Here is a 19056-nt window from a genome sequence, read left to right as displayed (position 1 = left end):
CATTTTGATGAATAAACACTACTTTTCAAAATAGTTTAGAAGCTTCAAAACTCACCTTCTACAATTTTGAAGATACTTTGTAACAAGCAAAATATGTTTGAATTTTTGCATTTGTTTTCATTTTATGAAGATGTCATGTGTGTATTATATGTTGAACTGTAAAAATAACAACAACAATGTAATGTTGTGGCACTTCAATACGTGCTTTTTTGAAATTTTCACAGGTGAAATGTTTAATGCAATGTTTTTTTTTTTAATGTGAATGCAGTTGTTGCATATATCAAAAATAACATATATGGATTTGTGTATGTTAATATGTCTTAGTATATATACATACATACATACATACATACATGTACATTCAATCTATTTCTGCTGATCATAGATATAAATGTTAAAAAAGAATAATATCAAAATTGCTTCAAAGGCTCCACAGACCATGTGAGATTTACTGGTTTCATTCTAATATATACATATATATATACATATATATATATATATATATATATATACATACATACATATATTCCTCAGAATGAACTGATTTGTTTCTCTGTGATTACAAACTAAAAGTTTTATGTTTTCATGTGAATGTGAACATGTAATAGTAAGTTCAAAGATTTTTTTTTACAATGTAAATGAGATGCATGATATCACAGTATTTGTAGTTGTCTACAGTCTGAAGTAAAATTTTATGAATAATCTTTCAATTTTGTGTTGTTTTAAACATGACTTAGAAATTTTAATTGTAGAAATAGAGGCAAAATCAGACCTTTGTACAGAATTGATTATTGCACTACTTTTCACAAATTTGGAGGAAGTTCATAAATAAATAATAAGCTAGTTAAATAAAGCATGAAAGAGCAACAAGGATATCTGTTTTGTTTCTTTTTTCAAGTAAATATATATATATATATATATATATATATATATATACATATAGTTAGTTAGTTAGTAAGGAGAAAGAGAATTATTATGTTTTCAAAAATATTGATAATGTTTGAAATGTTTCAAGGAATTGACATAGTATTTTTTACAACAAATTTTACAAGTGCATATATTTGTGTGTGTAGATATATATATATTTGTTGGATGTATTGGCATTAAACCAAAATAATGCAACTAATCTTATATTTTTTGTTCAACACAAAAATAGGTATATCTAATGCATTAATGTGGTTATTAGTTACAAATGACATTTCAATTCCTAATACTTATTTAGGAAAATTTGAAGCTACATCTTGAAGTAATTAGACTTCTTTCTTAAGATATTATACTTTTGTATATTATTAAATTACTCTTGGGATTTCTAAAGTTTTATTTTGTTATTATATTTATTCTAGAACCTATCATTTGTTTTGTCATCCAAGACTTCTCCCATCTTTTTACAAGAGCAATTTCTTGCTTTGAATATTTGTATATTTTCTTTTATAAGAACTTGAAGAAAATTTCACCATTATTTAGAATACCTTGCTAAATTATTACTCTAATATGAGGGTTGCTCTATACTTCTTGCTTAAAAATAAACTCATTTCTTTGAATTCAAATTTTTCATAAGAAGAGTCTTCTAAGAAGCAACTAGTTTTTTTGAAACATTTCAAAAAAAATATATTTTTATTTGCAAAAATGATATGTCTTCAAGAGAAGGCCTCCCGTAGTTCCCATCTCTATGGATTTGAGGTTAATTTATGTAAGAGGGAGATAAACCAATCCTAAATTTTCTTGACTTATAATAATTACTAAAAATATCATATGATAGATTTTGGCTTATATATTAAGAAAATATCATAATTAACATTGATAGTTTCATATATATATATATATATATATATATATATATTTAAATATTTCTAACTATAATCTCTTTATTTTAGATGAGCCAAATACACATAGTCTTTCTACAAGATTGGAATTGAGCCCAAATCTCATTTTGTTTAATTTTAAGTTATGATCTAACAATATATTCTACTTTTGTAATGGTGTATTAGAGGTAAGAGAGTTCTTTTGCATAAATTCTCTATATAGTTTAATATAATATATCATTAATTATTTTCATAATAAATAAAAGAACAAATTAAGATCAAAGATAAGATCACTAGTTGAGTCATATGATAACTTGATGTTTGAATTACTTCTTCTTGTTAGACCATTCTAAGAAGATCCTCAATTTGATTTCACAAAGTTTTCCACTAGGTGCCTCTTTATTTACAAAGGTATGGAATTCTAAGGTCTTTGAATTTTTATTTTCAATTTTTATTATTGTCTAGAACTTTGAATTGAGTTCAAATATTAAAACTTTTAATTTTAATGGGATGTGGAAGAATGAATCAATTGTCCTCTTCTATTCTTCAAACTAAAAAAGAAGTTGGAAAACCATTGATAGATGTTAATTGCTTAGCATTGTATATAACTCAACCTAATTATAGATTATAGAAGTATCTCAACTTTGTTAAAGAAGACATTTCTATAGACTAAGAATACATGAGTGTAGAACCGTCTAAGATTAACTATTACAATTACTATGAATTATTTTATACTTTGGCAATGCTTCTTCAAAAGAAAGATGTTGTGAAGGTTCTTTAAATACATTTTTTATTCTTTATATACTATTTCAATGTAAAGAAATTGCTTTAGAGGAATCAAGATAAAAGTTAATAAGTGGAACCACATGATTCTTCCATAATAATCTATCATATACTTCATCCAATTATTTTTAATGAATTAGGATGTGTATAATAGCACATTCAAGTCAAAATTTTATCTATTTCATTCCAAATTTTGAATCTAGTACTTTACTTATTTTTAGAAATTAAAGACCAAGTGACATCTAAAAGCTAATATTATAATATAGTAGATATAATATTTTCTAATTACATTGTAAGATTTTTGGAAAAAATATGCTAATATCATTTAGACTAGGTGTATTTTTTTTGGCCATCTCTTTCATAATGTCTTCAATTTACTTGAGGTTAATAGAAAAAAGAAGATTTGTATTTATTCTATTAATGATTTTTTTTAGATTATATTTAATAAAATATTAGAATATCTCAAATAAGCTTACATAATAATCTACTTTTTTACAAAGTTTAGAATAAAAATTAAAACATATACCTTTCAAGTCAATAGAATCTTTAAATAAGATTCTTAATTAATTTTATAATTTTATAATAATAAAACAAAATTGATGTAATATAATAGCTTGAAGAAAAATTGGCATTTCTATTATTTTATCAATTTTAATAGATCCTAACTCTAGAACATTGACTTTCTTGAGACTAATATTTTAATTGATTGAATTAAAATTGGATTAATTTTAGTCTTTTTTATGTATTGAGATCTTGTATATTAATTTGAAGTTGTAAGTGGGTCAACTAAAAATATTCTTTAAATTCAAGATATTGTTTTATTCTCAAATAATTTTTTTCTTTACAAAAATCCTTCCAAAAATAAAGAAATGTATTTATTTTTAAAATAAAAAACCTTATATTCTATATTATGATTAAAATTTACTTATCAATTAAATAATTCTTGGATCTCCTGAAAAATAGATTTAATTTATAATAAGACTATATAGGAGTAGATTTTTGTAATTAAATAGCAAATTTAATTAAGAAATAGTTCGATATGACATTATTATCTATTATTTAATATATTTATATTTGATTTTTTTAAAAAATAAAAGAACTTAAATAGAACCTAACTAACCTTGGAAGAATCCTAACTTGTCTCATTTGATGTCTCAAGAGTAGTTTAGAGCACTATTGTTGTGTATTAATAAATCTATATTATTTATTAGATATTTAATAGATAAAAAATAAAGATGTAAACATTACTTGCACTTATACCATCAAGGTTTTTTTTCTTTTAAATAACTTAGAGTTGTTTCAAAAATATAAAAATAATATTAGACTATAATAGATTATATAATTTTTAGACCATTGATTTATATAGTTTATATCAAGATCTTTGTAAGTTGCATCTAAAGATGTATTAGTCTTCTTAATGATATCTAGTGCTAAAGTTTGCTCCATAATAAATCTTTATAATATCTTAATAGGAAGAATCTCAATAGATTGCTTTAAAGCAAAGTCATGTAACATCTTAGTTAAAAGAATTTCAATTTTGCATACATAAAGACAATATGTTTTTGGTGATTTCTCTTCATGTGTCACTACTATTTCTTGCACTTCTTGATGTATTTAAAGATCAATTCTTTGTATATGTATTCCTTAATTGGAAGTAGTTTTGATTTTTATTATAGCCACTTATATGCTTTGGATAGTAGTAACTAAGTTGTGGCTTAGTGTCTACTTTAGCAAAAATAATTTGTATTTTTTTTTTTTTTTTTTTTTTTTTTCTGTCATCCTATCTATCAGAATAATATCTACATAAAATGTTTTTAACATTTGATTAATGATGTGTCAATGTACATAGCTCTTAAGCCCAATTTGTATTAGTTATGTCTTATTATATATCTCCAAACTATTGCTTTACCCTTGAATATTTGTGTCTAGTGAAAATGAATCTTTTTGCATCTATATCAACATTTGTTTGATAAATAGAAACTGACATTGGAGGATTATATAATAATATAGATTTTTTGTTATTCTTAGAAAAGAAGTCATGAGCTTGCTATGCTTTGAAGTTGGCCTAAATTTTTTCTTTGGTAGAATAGATTGAATAATTGCCTTACATTTAGATAATGCATTACAATCCTTGATACAATGATTGATGGCCATACAAAAATATCACCAAATTTGTAAGTTTAGGTAGTCAATCAAAATAGTCTTTATAATATTAATTACAAGGTTTTAAACTTAGGTCTAAACTCTTATCATATTTTCAAATCTATTGCAACGTAAAAATGTGGTTTAAAAAAGTGCTTATTTTTTAGACCACTACCTAAGACTTTGCCTAAATCTTCAATGATTTCTAGAGTCTTGGAATTTTTCTTTTTAAAATAAAATAAAATAAAATAAACTTTTAATACAATCCATATTAAAATTTTAATGGAACCTCAAAAAAAATATATATATATTTTTGTAGGATCCTAGATTGCTTGAAGATCTAAATGTGGATCTCAAGCTCAAAATGGGTAATACCTAAAGATATATTTATGTGGAGATCATATTAGAATTTGGCAAGTGGATTCTAAAGAAGTGGTTTATAAATACAAATAACCCTGCCTTAGGTTCTTATCAAACAAACAGAGCCATCTATGTTCTTTGCTAGTAAGTCTTTCAAGAGTTTGAAATTAGAGCCATCCAATCATCTTTGCACAAAACAAAAAATCATTGTAATTTGCAATAACTCGGTTATTTCTTTCCATATAATGTCCTTGTGTACCAAGATGTTGCTTCACCTTACTAGACCACTTCCATCCTTTCATTTCACATTCCTGCTTTATTTTAAGATTATGTGATGATCGAGTTTTAAGAAAATAAAAACTAGTTTTGTATTTAGAAACTTAAATATAAAAATAATACATATGAATGACTTTTGATGGCTTTGAATAAACTTGTGAATAGAATGTGAGTTATTAAAATAAAAACAAATAGCTACTGGATTGTACGGATTTAATTTAATTTTTTTTTTTTTTCACATTACCCATATTCAAACTTTCATGATTCTCAACCACATCATTAAATTAATATATTTCTTTAGATTAAGAATCAATTATTCTATGCAGTGTTTAACTGTCCATATATTTTTATGTTAACTATTATTCCATACTTTCAGATGTTTCTTACATTAATATTGTTATTATTCCAAGGAAAAAATATGTTTGAAGTCCATAACTATTCAATAAAATCCATAATTGAATATTTTTTTTATTTGTTTTCAGTGTGGATGCTTCATATCTTAACATCATTCAATTAGTAATATATATATATATATATATATATATAGTGACAAACAAAACCGAGTACAAAATCTGAAGTGCCAACTTTCAAGAGCAATTACAGAAATTTCAATGATTGCTTTATAAATCTGAAAGTTACATGGAATAATACACACAGTTTTGTACACATGTACAAAGTTGCACATCAAATTGATAACTAAACATCCTTCTACAAAGTCAAATCAACAACTATGTCTTGTACTCAGTATTGTTCAAAGAAAATCTTCAAACTTCAATATTTAGTCCAATAACTTTTTGCTTCCAAAACAGCTGAAATCCTTCTTGGCATACTTTTGAATAGTTTCTCACAATCTTTTGCATCAAAACTAGGGTAAATACTACAAACATTCTCCCACAATTCTTGAACACCTCTTGGCTTTGGAGTGACTTGGCTTAAACACTGTTTGAGAAGGGCCCAAAAATGTTCCATTGGATTCAAATCTGGAGATTGAGCTGGCCATCGAAGGAGCTGAAATGGCTGTGAAGAGAGCCAAAACTGAATACTTTTTGCCATATGTTTGGGATCATTATCATGTTGAAAAACCACCTTAGTAGGATCTAAGTTGTAATTCTGTGTGGTACTTTGCAAGTAGGTTTCTAAAATTTTTTTATACAAGTGTTGCTCCATTCTACCTTCAATTTGATACCAAGCACCCGGCCCAAAAGCAGTCATACAACCCCAAATCATAAATGAACCACCACCATGTTTGACAGTTTGACTAACATGTTTAGGTCCTGGTCGTTCTCCTTCTCTCAATCAACACCAAGACCTACCATCTGAGTTGATTAGGTTAATCTTTGTCTCATCACTGAAAATAACCCATCTCCAATCATCAACGATCCAATTTTTGTATTTATGAGCAAAACTCAACCTTGCAAGAACATGTCTTTTGGCAAGTAGAGGCTTCTTTTGTTGCACACAAGCACCCAAACCAGCTTCTCTCAAACCACGCCTCAAGGTGATGTCTGAGAAGTGTTTACCTGTTTTTTCTCGAAGTTGTTTTGCAGCTGCACTTGCCGTTTTGAGACAACCAGCAGTGACAAGGTGTACACCAAGTCGCTTCTTTTGCTCTCCTAAAACCTTTGGACGTCCTCCTCTTTGCTTTTCTATTTCACTACTAATCTCCCTCCTCAAATGAGCTACTGAAGTCTGATTCATTCCAAGTGAGTCTACAACTTTTCTTGTAGAAACACCACTCCTAAGCTGCACCAATGCTTGGTGCTTCAATGATTCATACAACCGAGGCATAGAGATACAATTGACAAATCAACTTTCACTATAGATAGTACACAACAAGAGCAACACAACAAACAAAAAATACCCTCAAATCTTGCAACAAGGAGTGTACATTGAAATTTCGAAATTCAGCAAGAAGAAGCAACCAAAACTGAGTATGCACGTCTGTGTGCTTCTACAACACTTTTCTCATAAACCCTACCTCAAATGATAATGAGATTTTTCATCCATGTAGAAGACTGGATGAATATACACAATAAAAAAGTAATTCTATCAATTGACTTATGTGTCAGTTGGAAGGATTAATGAACTATGAGTATTCAGATTTTGTACTCGGTTTTGTTTGTCACTGTATATATATATTTAATCCAAATGAAATCCATCAAAGAAAAAGAAACAGACAAAGCAAAACAAAATCGAACCAATCATAACAAGTCAATTTTTTTTATTTAAAAAACAAACAAAGCAACAAAAAAAAAAAATCATAAAAAGTGATTTTTTTACTATAAATATTAAATCAAAAACAAACAAGTAAACAAAGGAAAGTTGTAAAAATCACAAAAACCTCATCATTCATTGTCATAAACAATCCACACACTAAAGAATATTATCTTTAGTGTTTATCTCTCTTTTTTTGTTTATGGACAGTAGATCAAAAAAATGAGATTCTCAAAACCAACATTCTTTATCATTTTTTATCACTTTTATTTGACTTTTCACCTCATCCAATATCCTTTGTAGAGAATCCTCTGTTAGGGCATCTGATCACATGCTCTTTTGCTCTTTTTGTTTTAATTTTTCATTTTTGTTTTTCTAAATTTGTTTGTTCGCACATGTGGATATCTCTGTTAACATATTTGAAGACAAAAAGGACTCTCTTCCCATGATCTTACCCCAATGCGATGCACAAGGAGGGCCACTGCATCTTCGCAGTGGGCACCGAGCAATCGGACCCACCTCTCACACATTGTTCTTCACAAAAAAGAAAGCTTTTTTATGTTTTTAATCCTAATATATCACTAATATCTTTGCTAAATTCAGGACCTAAGCAGAGCTTTATCACAAAATGACCGTACTATATGCACAAGAGCCGCTCAAGGCCATGCTTGGTGAGCTTATGCGACAGCTTTTAGGGTTTAGAATACTAAACTGGGGAGGATTCGAGGGATCCGAGTGGAGTCGGAGGTGAGATCTGGTCAGTGATGCAACAGTGGCTATGGCAGGATTGTTTCATGGCATCGCAAGTGCAGGTGCTGGCGGTGCATCTCGGCCATGCACATGCACCCATCACACATTCGCTCTTTGTGAATCCATCGCCACCAAGCAACCCACCCCCAGGCACCGATTTCGTGCCGTTGTCTCCATCCGAAGAGCGCGTTTCGACGTCGAATGCGTGTCGTCAACAAGCGCTTCGCTGACCCCTGTGGAGAACAAACAATCAGGCTCTCACGGCGAGCTGTCCGTTTCTCCAGACAAAAACGTGGTGTCCGGGCGCGTTGAATCTCTGTCTTCCTCGGCCACTGGTCGCATTGCACTACTCTCTCTGCTTCTGCCATGAAGCCGGGAGATGTTCAGAGCAGAACCCCAGACAGTAAACGCGCTCTACCTCGGAATGCGATTCAGTCCGACGACATTCAGAACCCAAAACTAATTGAGCGATGGCGTTTGGAAGGACATATTGTCGAGTAAACTGAAAATCATAAGTTGCATTGAATTCTGTATTACATTCAAAGCTGTAACTCAATATCTGTTTTGGACTTTGCGTGGCTGCAGCAGCGTTGACGGTTTTCGCCATTGCAGCTCCAAGTCCAGAAACTACCATCAACTGCAACATCGGTGTCCAACAAATTCATGATCCAGAAGACGAGCTTGAGCGGTGAGTAAAAATGGTTAGCCCTAATTTCTACAAGTTCTGAATCGCGACCTCTATGACTTTCTGCTTCCGCTTGTGGGAGAGAGCTAGAGTGTGTACAAATAAATGAATAAATATAGGAGAATCTTAAATAGACGCAGGCTTTTATTAAATTGATCCACCCATCCTAACCATCATGAAAAAAAAATGATTCATTTCTCCATTAGTGGATCTAAAACCAATGAAATCTAACCCAGTAAAAATTTGAGTCTATTTAACATTCCACTAAATGAACAAATGAATAAATAAAGCTTGTTTCAATCAAATGTCTAGTAAAGTTGAGTTGAAGTTTCTCTTGTTCAACTTCACCAACAGCTTTTATTACATGGCTATGGCCAAATATACAAATTTTGTTTTAGAATTTTGTCAAGTTGTTTAATTAGAAGTTTTTTATATTCTTGAATATGGTTTGAATGGTTTATAATGCAAGAAATTGGTATTTGTTGTCTTAGTAGATATATGAAGAAGTTTTAGTACAACTCAAGGTAGTGTTGTAAATTTGTTTTTATTAGATGCTATCACTTAATTTGCAATCAAAATCTATTATTGATAGAGAGAAATATACGTAAAGTTGTGATTGTTATATTCTTCTTTTACTAATATCAATCCTACTAATGATATAAATTATATTCTTTGATGAGATGTAATTTTGAGTGTGGCTCCAAAGATTGTGGAATGAAGTTGTATTCTTATCACTTTGTACTCTACATTTACAAAGTTCTATTGTACACTCATAAGCTAAGTATATAAATTTTATTTTAAAAATAAAAGTTAATGGAAGATAAATTATTGTATTGTGTTTTAGAACTAAGATGCTAAATCGACATTATTTATGCTTTGTGATGTTAAATTAATTTATTGAGTATTATCCTAGACTCTTTGGAAAAGAAAATTATAATACTTTTCTTCCAATTAATTTTTTTGAGACATATTGAAGCACAATTACGTGTTATTGTTCATTTTTAAATTAAAGATGAGTGCTATAAATAAGAATGATTTTTAATTGTTACATTCATTCAAAGTACTAATAAAAACATTTAATACAACTCTTATCATTCTTACATTTTGTAACACTTACAATTCTATATAACCATTAGAAAAAATAATATTTATTATGCTACAACATTAAAAAATAAAAAATAAATGAAATATATATATTCCGAGGTAGAGCGCGTTGGTGTTGTCGATGGATCAAAACGACCTATGGAATTAGTCGCTTTCAGTGAGGTTAATTGCATGGACTTTCTTTGCGTCAATCTTCTACTCAATCTTCTGTTGTGCGAATAATTTCTTGCTGTCGAATTTTATTGCTGGACCCGATGTTCCTCTTGCTCCAATTGTGATGTAGTCTCAATCTGTGTGCTGAAGCAATATTTAAGTCTGCTTCGATTATTATTAGCTGCTGTTGTATTGTTTGAATAGATTATGGAATTTAACTTTATTAAGCTTTTCCCTCGGGTTATTCTCGTACTTCTTTCTTTCTTTTTCGTTTTTTATTTTATTTTATTTGAAACAACAGCGGTAAATCCCGTACTTCGGTCGTGACAACGTCTCACTACAAGGATTTGCTAAGTCGATTATCTTGAGGTAGTTAGGAACCTTTGACATCGTTACTACTGTATTTATGTTTAGGAATAGGTATTCAAGATATTTATTCTGTACCTCGACATACACATTTTTCAATGAGAATAGTGGAAAGAAAACATAGATGCCGGTAAGCTGACAAAGTATCAAATGGAGTTACGATAATTGTCTTTTGTGGCCAACTCTTTGTGCAGAGGCACTATTCATTTGCGGAAGCACCTATAAATGCCACCACGCTGTCCCGTCTCAACCGTTTCCGGTGAAAGCAGTCTGTGCAGTGACCTATTCTTTTCCTCGGCAGTATGCTCAAGACATTTGACCAACTTGATTGAGGAATGCAACTGTTGGTTTTGGTATGATCAGAATACGTCTGTGAAGTTGAATTTTGCGCGTTTTGTTACATATCAAAAGGCGCAAATTAAACTTCTAAAAGATACGTTTATAGTAAAATAGTTATAGTACCATGATTCCCAAATTGGCAGAGATATGTTCTAGTCACTTCTGTGTACAGGTTATGGTAACACTTGCAGACAACCAACAAGATCGTGCAAGTTGAGTGCTAACATCATCATTTTCTTTTCTTTTTGTATTATTTACAAGTTCTTGAAACGGTTGTGGTGGGTCTTTCCTTAATTATTTTCATGACAAGTCGGATTCTCATGTTATTGTTGATTGAGAACCAGAGTTGTTGTACTCAATTTTAAAAAATGTACAGAGAATTATCTTCATTTGTTGATACCAAGCATTTTGACGTAGCTGGAAGTCGAGGAATGAATGTCTCAAACAATTATAGGGGCTGCAACATTTGCTTGTGCAGGTGCGTTGAGTGTTAGAAAGAGGAAGCCCTTATAGCTGGTGAAGTTTTTATTTATCAGAATATTACCTGATAACGGGTCCGTAAAATCGAAAAATACCACCGCAGTTTCTCGGATCCCAGATCTCAAAGTGAATAACCATGCACTTCTCGACAGCATGAGTTTTGTAGAAATTGATATCACCACGAAATTCAACCGTGGAGATCTGAGGATCTGTGACCATTAACGGCCTTCGGGCTCCAACCACAAAAATGCTGTTTTCTGGGAACTCTTCGTGTCTATGTTGCGAGTTCGAGTACACAATTGAAATCGCAACCTTCTTTGATGGGAATCGGACTCGACAACAACGTCCAGAATTTTAAGTGGGCCATGAGTGTTAAGGACACAACTCAGTGAGACAGAGTGGATGGAGCAGCGGTGATGGGTGCGCTATCCACCGACGGGCGTGGCCGCCTCACAACCACCACAGACTTCGTCTTTTTCCTTAATATCTTCAATGCTTTTCACATTATTAATGCTCATGAATCTCTGGCACCGACGAGCTGTACACGGCGTTCAATGAGATTTGAATCCAGCGTTCCTACTTGGCTTACAACTTTTCTTAATTTGTAAACTGTAGCTGGATTGCAGCTGCGGTTTGCAAGGGTTCTAGAGTGGAAAATTATCTGGGAGGCGCTCAACTGTGGCCGTGAAGAAGACTGCGAGCTGTAGCACGTGTGCTGGTCAGGGTTGTGTGATTTTCCATTTTGCACGAGTATCGTGTAGACGTTTGTTTTGTGCCCATGTTAAACGATAACGTGGGTGCTTCCATTCCGTCACGAATGTGCTTGAAGAATGACAGACGATTGTAGAAGTTCTTTTTTGGGTACAGCGGCACCCTGATCATGTGATTCTAAGCTCGTGGAACTCTCCAGAGATTAAGAATGGCTTGCGGCATGCAGTTGAGTCGCTTGAGCAGCTTGAGCAGCAGGTTTATGTGTCCGGGGGAATTCCACATCAACCGGTCCATCCTTAGTGTGGCGCCCCCGAAAGGAGTTGACTCAAGAGCGTGTATTCCCAAATGTAGAGCATCGGGACAGGCGGGAAGCGGTGCGCCTGCTCAACGGATTGCGGCAGAAGACAACCTCTTCGTGAAACCCCTGTCCAATATTTACACTGTAGTTCCTTGTCGATTATGCCAAGGTATGAATGCGAGTGGTCGCATCAGTTAATTTGTTTCTAGAGTCAGTCTGATACACATTGTTACACTGTTCTGAAATTCCCACAACCTAATTAGGTTTTAGATAAATTGCCACTATTTATCAATGGATTTGAATCCATACATGAGCTGAGTGACTTCTAAGGAATCATAGGAACTTCAGCTAAACTTTCTTTAAATTTGCTAACTCTGGTGAGTATTAGCCAAGTAGCGAATCACTTCAAATTTTAGAGACTACCTTGAGCGCAGTTCGTGTTCAATTTTGTAAGAATCAGAAGTATTCTTTTTCAGTCTTGAGAAGTTTCTACATTGATGTTCTTCACCGTATTACTTCGAAACAACTGCACGGTCTATATGTTAATCGTTTATTGCTGCTTTTGAATTGATGTTTTGTACACGCATTTTTGTCTCAATTGTAGTGTCCTTTTTGATACAATCCCTGTTGCATGTTCATTGCGTATGTAAAGGAATCACGCATGAAAGGTGTCTTTCTTAATTGCAGGCTCAGGGGAAGTCAAGTGTGATGTATGTGATGGCCTAGGCAGTCTTGCGCGAGGAGGATTTCACAAGAGGAATCCAGTGTCAATAGCGCGCATTGTGGGTGAGTAACTATCGCAGACAGCTGTTGCTTTTGATTTACAGTCCTGTGAAGGGACGTCCCAGACACCAGCTGGAAACCTTGATATTGCCAATGACGTTGCGGATACGTGTTCCATGTGTGGATTCCAAGAGGAGAGGAAGTTATAACTAAACCCTAAACCCTACACCTGATTCCAAATGTGAGCAGGATCGAAATGGACTGCGATGGAGACCACATTTGGGTGGCGTCATTTCCATGTCCATTCTAAGCGCCGAGGGCCTGGGAAGGATTGGTTTCTGGAAATGGTCTCAACGTGTGATGAGACAACCCGGTTTTGGATGAATGCCAAGATTCTTAAGGTTCGTCGACCCCTTCAAAACTCGAGCTGATAGGGTCAAACCACAAGGGCGGTTGTTGGATATCTTGCATGCACTCTATCTTCAACGTAGGGCCTTCAAGAAGTTGACGCTTAGAAGATACGATGATGAAGTGGAGTTCAATTGAACTCACTGTAGTTTGAGATGACGAGAGTCCCTTGTTTCATTGTGTTAACAGGACAGAGAGCGCTGGAGTGCAGGTTGGCTCCAAAAGGAAGAGCTTTTGAGCATACAAGGGGAGGGAGATTCGAAAGCCACAATCTGCAAGGCGTGCAAAGGATGTCGAACTAAGCTATGTCCAATGTGTGCTAAAACTGAAGATGGGTTTTCCCAATCACGGACGCTTGACATCATTGACGTGTAAATACATGCAAGTGTGAAGCTCCTCCTTGTGCACTATTGAAAGAAGAAAACACTTCAATGTGCAACTTGTATTATGCAGTGAACCTGTATTCTATGTGTTTGTCATGGCAGCCTCGTAACATTGGGAGGATGTTTTCCCAGATTCGCAATACAGAACGGAAACTGTTTATTTAGGAAAAAAAATCTTAACATCGTGGAGAGGGATAGCCAGGATTGAGAGGTTATTTGACTTGGAGATGATCTTAGTGGGTAAGGTGTGGGAACGGTCCTTGATCTCATCACTTGAAGGATTTCGTGTCACAGAAGAGTGTAGGCTTTCGTGCATTGGCAGACGAAAAATGTAGGGATTAGGTGATAGAGCAAGCGATTCAAGTCGTGAAAGTAGTGGATTGTTTGATTAAATGCATCGAATAGCATATGGCTATGCATAGGTAGTCATTGATCTATTGTACACTAATGTGATATTCAATTATTATTTCCATTTACTGCTTTAGTAAATGAGACAATGATATGCGCTTCAATCTAGATATTGGCCAAACAGACATTTTAGTCGATCACAGCTGCATTATATGTAAGTGTCGGACCTTGTTTAAGAAATTATATTTCATAGTCTTGGTAAATTGTGTGGTTGTATGGTGGAAGAAAATCCTGCAAAGTTTAATCGCAAGGTTTTATTGGGAAGCATAAACTGCATAATTGGAACAATCTCCACCAAATTCAGTGTCTTCTTAAGTACAATACACGTTGGTTTGTGGGTGAAAATCTGGAAATCCAAGTAGAACTTCTGTAGTAATGGATATGTCTGATAAAGTTGTATTTTCCCTGTGACATTTTTGTGATTGACTATTTTATTCGTTTTGTTACTACGTAATTCATGTATTGCAACATATCATTATAAACACAATATAATAATGATAAAGTTTCAGTTTAAGAATTTAAATAAAAATGAAAATCAAAGATTAATTTTGTTAAAACATATGACAAATATTTGAAAAACAGATTTTGCCTTGTTCAAATAAAAATGGTTAAGCAACAATTTCAAATTACTTTTTTTTAATTCTTATTTTTTGGAAAAATAAAATACCCAAAGAAAAAGATTCCAACATAACATTTAGTTATATCACATTAAAAATTTACATTTAGAATATAAAATATCTACAATTTACAAAATAAAATCTAAGTTACATGTTGACCAGAATTTCACCACATCTATTAATGAATAAAGAGTTTCCAAATTTCAGAAGTTTTGCTGAACCAAAGCCAAGTTTGTTGAGTTTTAAAATTTCTTTTAAATTATAATTCAAATCCAACTTCAAAAAATATCCAATTTTGTGAAGTAGATTTTGTACGATATCATTTTATAAAGGTCACATGTTATCATATGAATCATGTGTTTGTTTTAATGTAAAATTTTGTTTATGATCCAAATATTATGTTATATGATTTTTTTATTTTTTAATTAGATTTTAAAGCTTATATTTTTTTGTTCATAAACAAAAAATTGATAGTACTTAAAGAAAACATTAATAAAAATCTTATAATTTTTTTCTTTGATATTCATTATTTTGTATAAAGCGTATTAATCTTTAATGAAAAAATTACCAATATTACTTGAGTAAATAGAAATAACTAAAATCATGTTGAAAAAATAATATCTTCTTCAAGAATTATTGTTAAGTTTTTTTTGGATATGAATTAGATTTACAAATTTATCTTGATATGTATTGTAGATAATAATCTCTTTTAGAAGTTTTTTATATTTGAAATGTTGTTATAGAAGGATTCTATAACTTAGATGCTAGATGTATAAACCATGTGATCTTGAAGAAGCTTCTACTAAGCTTTCTTTGTAGCTAGTATATATGCAAGCAAGCTTAATGAATTTTTTGGTCTTGTTAATGCATTAATGGTATTTTAATTTCAATTCAAAACTTTCTATTTCTATTCTATTTTACAATAGCAATTGTAGTTCTTCTATCTTGTAATAATATCAATTCTATATTTGGTTTATTTATTTTCTTTTCTTAATTAAGACATGTTTACACTATTTTTTCAAAATTTTACTTATATTTATATTATTAATAATTTAACAAAAACATTACGTACTTGCTATGTATTATTTTGTCTACAACTCTAATCAACATTAGAAAAAACTAATCAAGAAGACATATAAATATAAAGGGTTTTTCAGCAACTATATTATTTAAAGTGACTCATAGAAATACATTTGTACCTAATTTGAACTCTAAGTTCTTAGAACTCTAAGTACCTAATTAAGTTTCTCAACCCAAATATCTCAAATAAATTTTATTGGAACTTTACTTAGTATATATGTTATTTCTTAATTTAAACTATTTTTTTAAAAAAAGATTGTAAAGTAGAGAACTTAGATGCATTTCTAACAAAATTTCAAAATATTTTTAGAAAATATGATGCAATTTACTTATCAACTAATAAAAATTTAGATTGCAACTAAAAAAATTGATTTGTACCCATGTGTTCTTTTTAATTTTAACAACCATTAAGGTCAAGTAGAACAATGTTGAGTTTATCAAATAATTTCTTATAAAATATAATATGAGGTGAAGAAATTAATCCTCAACTTATATAATCCTCAAGCACTAAATAAAACAATCTATTATTTTTTATCTAAAATATTAGATATAAAAAACATCATTTAATATTGTTCAAAAATAAAAATAAGAAAAAATAAAGTGTATAAATTTTTAAAAAATATAAAAATTTAAAGATCAAGTTGAGCTAATTACATTAGAATATTATATAACTGGACTATTTTGTATATGATGTTTTTTTTTTAAAAATATTTATTGCAAGTTTATTTTAAATTATTAAATTATTATAGTTTTAATATCTTTCTTTCTTCTTTTTTCTTATTATTTTTTCTATTTTAAGTATTTTTTTTTTCTTAATGAGATTTTTTAAAAAAATATCACAAGGTGTTTTTGATATAAAAAGTTTCAACTTAGACTTGTAGATAGCAAAAAAAAAACTATTGTAATGTTATTTGTAAAAGTAGTTGTCAAAGGTTAAAAAAATCAAATAGTGTTTTATATTATTAAACTACCTATTAATTCTATTGTTTTGAATGAACTTTGGTTAGAATTTATTATTTAAAAATAGAATAGAGTATTTATATAGAATAGAGTATTTTAAATAGAATAGCATTGTAGATATAGTCTTAAATCTCTTCTTGATTTCTCTACAAAAACATCAAAAATAAGAAGTATGTTTTATGTCTATATATATATATATATATATATATATATAAACTACTTGTAGGAAATAAAAAAATTACACGAGGAGCAACAAAACGAGTTCTTTTTTCATTTGTATAACCCCTTATTGTCATTAGAGTAGAAGTTGTAGAAAAATCTTGAGGCAATTAAAAGATATTAAGGTGTATGTAAAAAAAATATTATATTCTTTTCTCTACATTGTCTTTATAAATTTACAATTAACCTTTAAGAAGGATTTGAACCACAATTTGAACCAATTTATTAGTTATTGCAAAAAAAGAAAAAAAAAAGAAAAAAAATCTTAAAGAATGTGTTAACAAGACAATTCAAATAAATTTATTTAACATTTAAAACTTCTTGCAAGTATTCAAATTTTATTGTGAATTATATATATCAAAAAATAAAAAATAAAAAAAATAAAAACTTACATAATTTAAAATGTGCACAGGTTTTTTTAAGCTCAAAAATCAATTATTGGAAATCTATTCTTTTTTCTTTGATATCGGAATTGTTTGACTAATTAAGTAACTATAAGTTCTTTATTTTGATAGATTTATAAGAAATCTTGAATCTAATATGTTATAAACAAGAAAGTGAATAGAATATTGTATTTAAATTTAGGTTTGGCTATTTTGAATATAATGTTTTATCCTAAATTGCTTTATTTTTTTAGCATTTAATTAATGATTTATTTTATTGATTTATATGTAATTATTTTGTATTTTATTTGTATAACATTCTTGTATATTAAAAAAATATGAGAAGAAACAAAGTATACGTTTGCTTTGTACAACAAAAAATCAAAGATATATGATATTAAAAATAAGATATGTTATTTTGAAAGGAACCTACAAAAATGCTTTATCTACAACTCTTATGGTCTTGAAGAAACTTTTACATAACTTCCTTGGTAGCCAAAATAATCTTTAATATCTTATATATTGGTACAAATACAATCTTAGTAAATGCACAAGAGAACAATTCTAGTCTTAAGAATCTATTAAAAGAAATTGTTTTTTTTTCTTTTTCTTTTATTCACAATATCTATCTAAAATAATAATAACAATAAACAATTTAAATTAAAAAAGAAAATAAAAATAAAAAACAAGCTCAACAATTTTTTCTTTTCTATATATATATATATTATATAGATTTATCTTTAGTAGGATGAAAAAATAACATCTAACAAGTTTATTCCAATAATTATCATTTGCAAAGTTTGTAGATAAAAACATATTTACTACCACAATTGTTTTAAAGAATTTTGGTCACTTGTAATATTACTAGAATAAATGCTACACTTTTGAAAACCTCAAAAATAAAATAAAAAAATAAAAAAACAAGTAGTATATTCACCTATGTATGAAATAATTTTATTAGTTTAAAAGATCTATCAACTACTTTTATACACAAACATAAAATAATAATGATAATAATAATGAAAGTAAAATAAGAATATGACAAATACAACTTATGGACCATAAACTTCATTCATTGTTTCAAAAAGAGGAGAAATAATTAATATAAAATTACATCTATTCTATTCAAATAAAGGACAATAAGTAGAAATAAATCAATAAAACCATCAAAATGCATTATTCTTAACTTAAGCCAAACAATTTCAAGACTAAGCAAGCTTCAAATTATAGAATTTTTACCTCCACAATTATGAAACCCAATAAATGTATAGATCTCCCTACTTCTTAATCCCAAAACCCAAGACATTCGGTCGAGGAATACTAGAGAAAGAAGATGAGGTGCATGAAAACTGTAGTCTAGTGAAGCTTATAGGGAGTTGGGTTTTAGGATTTTGAGGAATTAGGGTTTCAGG

The 19056-nt window shown here is 30.1% G+C and overlaps 2 protein-coding genes across 3 annotated transcripts; one reads left to right on the top strand and one right to left on the bottom strand.

Moving 5' to 3' along the window:
- Positions 1 to 5965: 5965 nt before the first annotated feature.
- Positions 5966 to 7518, bottom strand: LOC112289915 (uncharacterized). Its single transcript, XM_024535652.3, has 2 exons — positions 6884 to 7518; positions 5966 to 6380 (listed from the first exon to the last, which is right to left on the bottom strand). The coding sequence occupies exons 1-2, from the start codon at positions 7149 to 7151 to the stop codon at positions 6241 to 6243; spliced, it is 408 nt and encodes a 135-aa protein (XP_024391420.1). The 5' UTR covers positions 7152 to 7518; the 3' UTR covers positions 5966 to 6240.
- A 1358-nt stretch (positions 7519 to 8876) lies between these two features.
- Positions 8877 to 14477, top strand: LOC112289232 (uncharacterized). Of its 2 annotated transcripts, XM_024534274.3 has the most exons (6): positions 8877 to 9015; positions 10830 to 11186; positions 11453 to 12632; positions 13151 to 13249; positions 13436 to 13587; positions 13784 to 14477. In XM_024534274.3, the coding sequence occupies exons 3-6, from the start codon at positions 12374 to 12376 to the stop codon at positions 13967 to 13969; spliced, it is 696 nt and encodes a 231-aa protein (XP_024390042.1). In that variant the 5' UTR covers positions 8877 to 9015; positions 10830 to 11186; positions 11453 to 12373; the 3' UTR covers positions 13970 to 14477. The 2 variants fall into 2 exon arrangements, with proteins under 2 accessions (XP_024390042.1, XP_073393600.1); XM_073537499.2 differs by lacking the exon at positions 8877 to 9015 and having other exon boundaries at positions 10844 to 11186; positions 13806 to 14477.
- Positions 14478 to 19056: the final 4579 nt, after the last annotated feature.

This window comes from Physcomitrium patens, chromosome 12 (genome assembly GCF_059467195.1).
Source record: "Physcomitrium patens ecotype Gransden chromosome 12, ASM5946719v1, whole genome shotgun sequence".
Classification (NCBI taxonomy): Eukaryota; Viridiplantae; Streptophyta; class Bryopsida; order Funariales; family Funariaceae; genus Physcomitrium; species Physcomitrium patens.
Note: the sequence above shows the minus strand (reverse complement) of the source record. Positions and strands in the feature narration are given on the sequence as shown.

What these genes read in the sequence shown, in the direction of transcription:
- LOC112289915 (XM_024535652.3), bottom strand. Translation starts at nt 7,151, where the DNA reads ATGCCTCGGTTGTATGAATCATTGAAGCACCAAGCATTGGTGCAGCTT. An exon ending in ACAACTTCGAGAAAAAACAG is followed by an intron (nt 6,381 to 6,883) that starts GTAAACACTTCT and finishes CTCTCTTCACAG; the next exon opens with CCATTTCAGCTCCTTCGATG.
- LOC112289232 (XM_024534274.3), top strand. Translation starts at nt 12,374, where the DNA reads ATGGCTTGCGGCATGCAGTTGAGTCGCTTGAGCAGCTTGAGCAGCAGG. An exon ending in TCCTTGTCGATTATGCCAAG is followed by an intron (nt 12,633 to 13,150) that starts GTATGAATGCGA and finishes TCTTAATTGCAG; the next exon opens with GCTCAGGGGAAGTCAAGTGT. An exon ending in GTCAATAGCGCGCATTGTGG is followed by an intron (nt 13,250 to 13,435) that starts GTGAGTAACTAT and finishes AAATGTGAGCAG; the next exon opens with GATCGAAATGGACTGCGATG.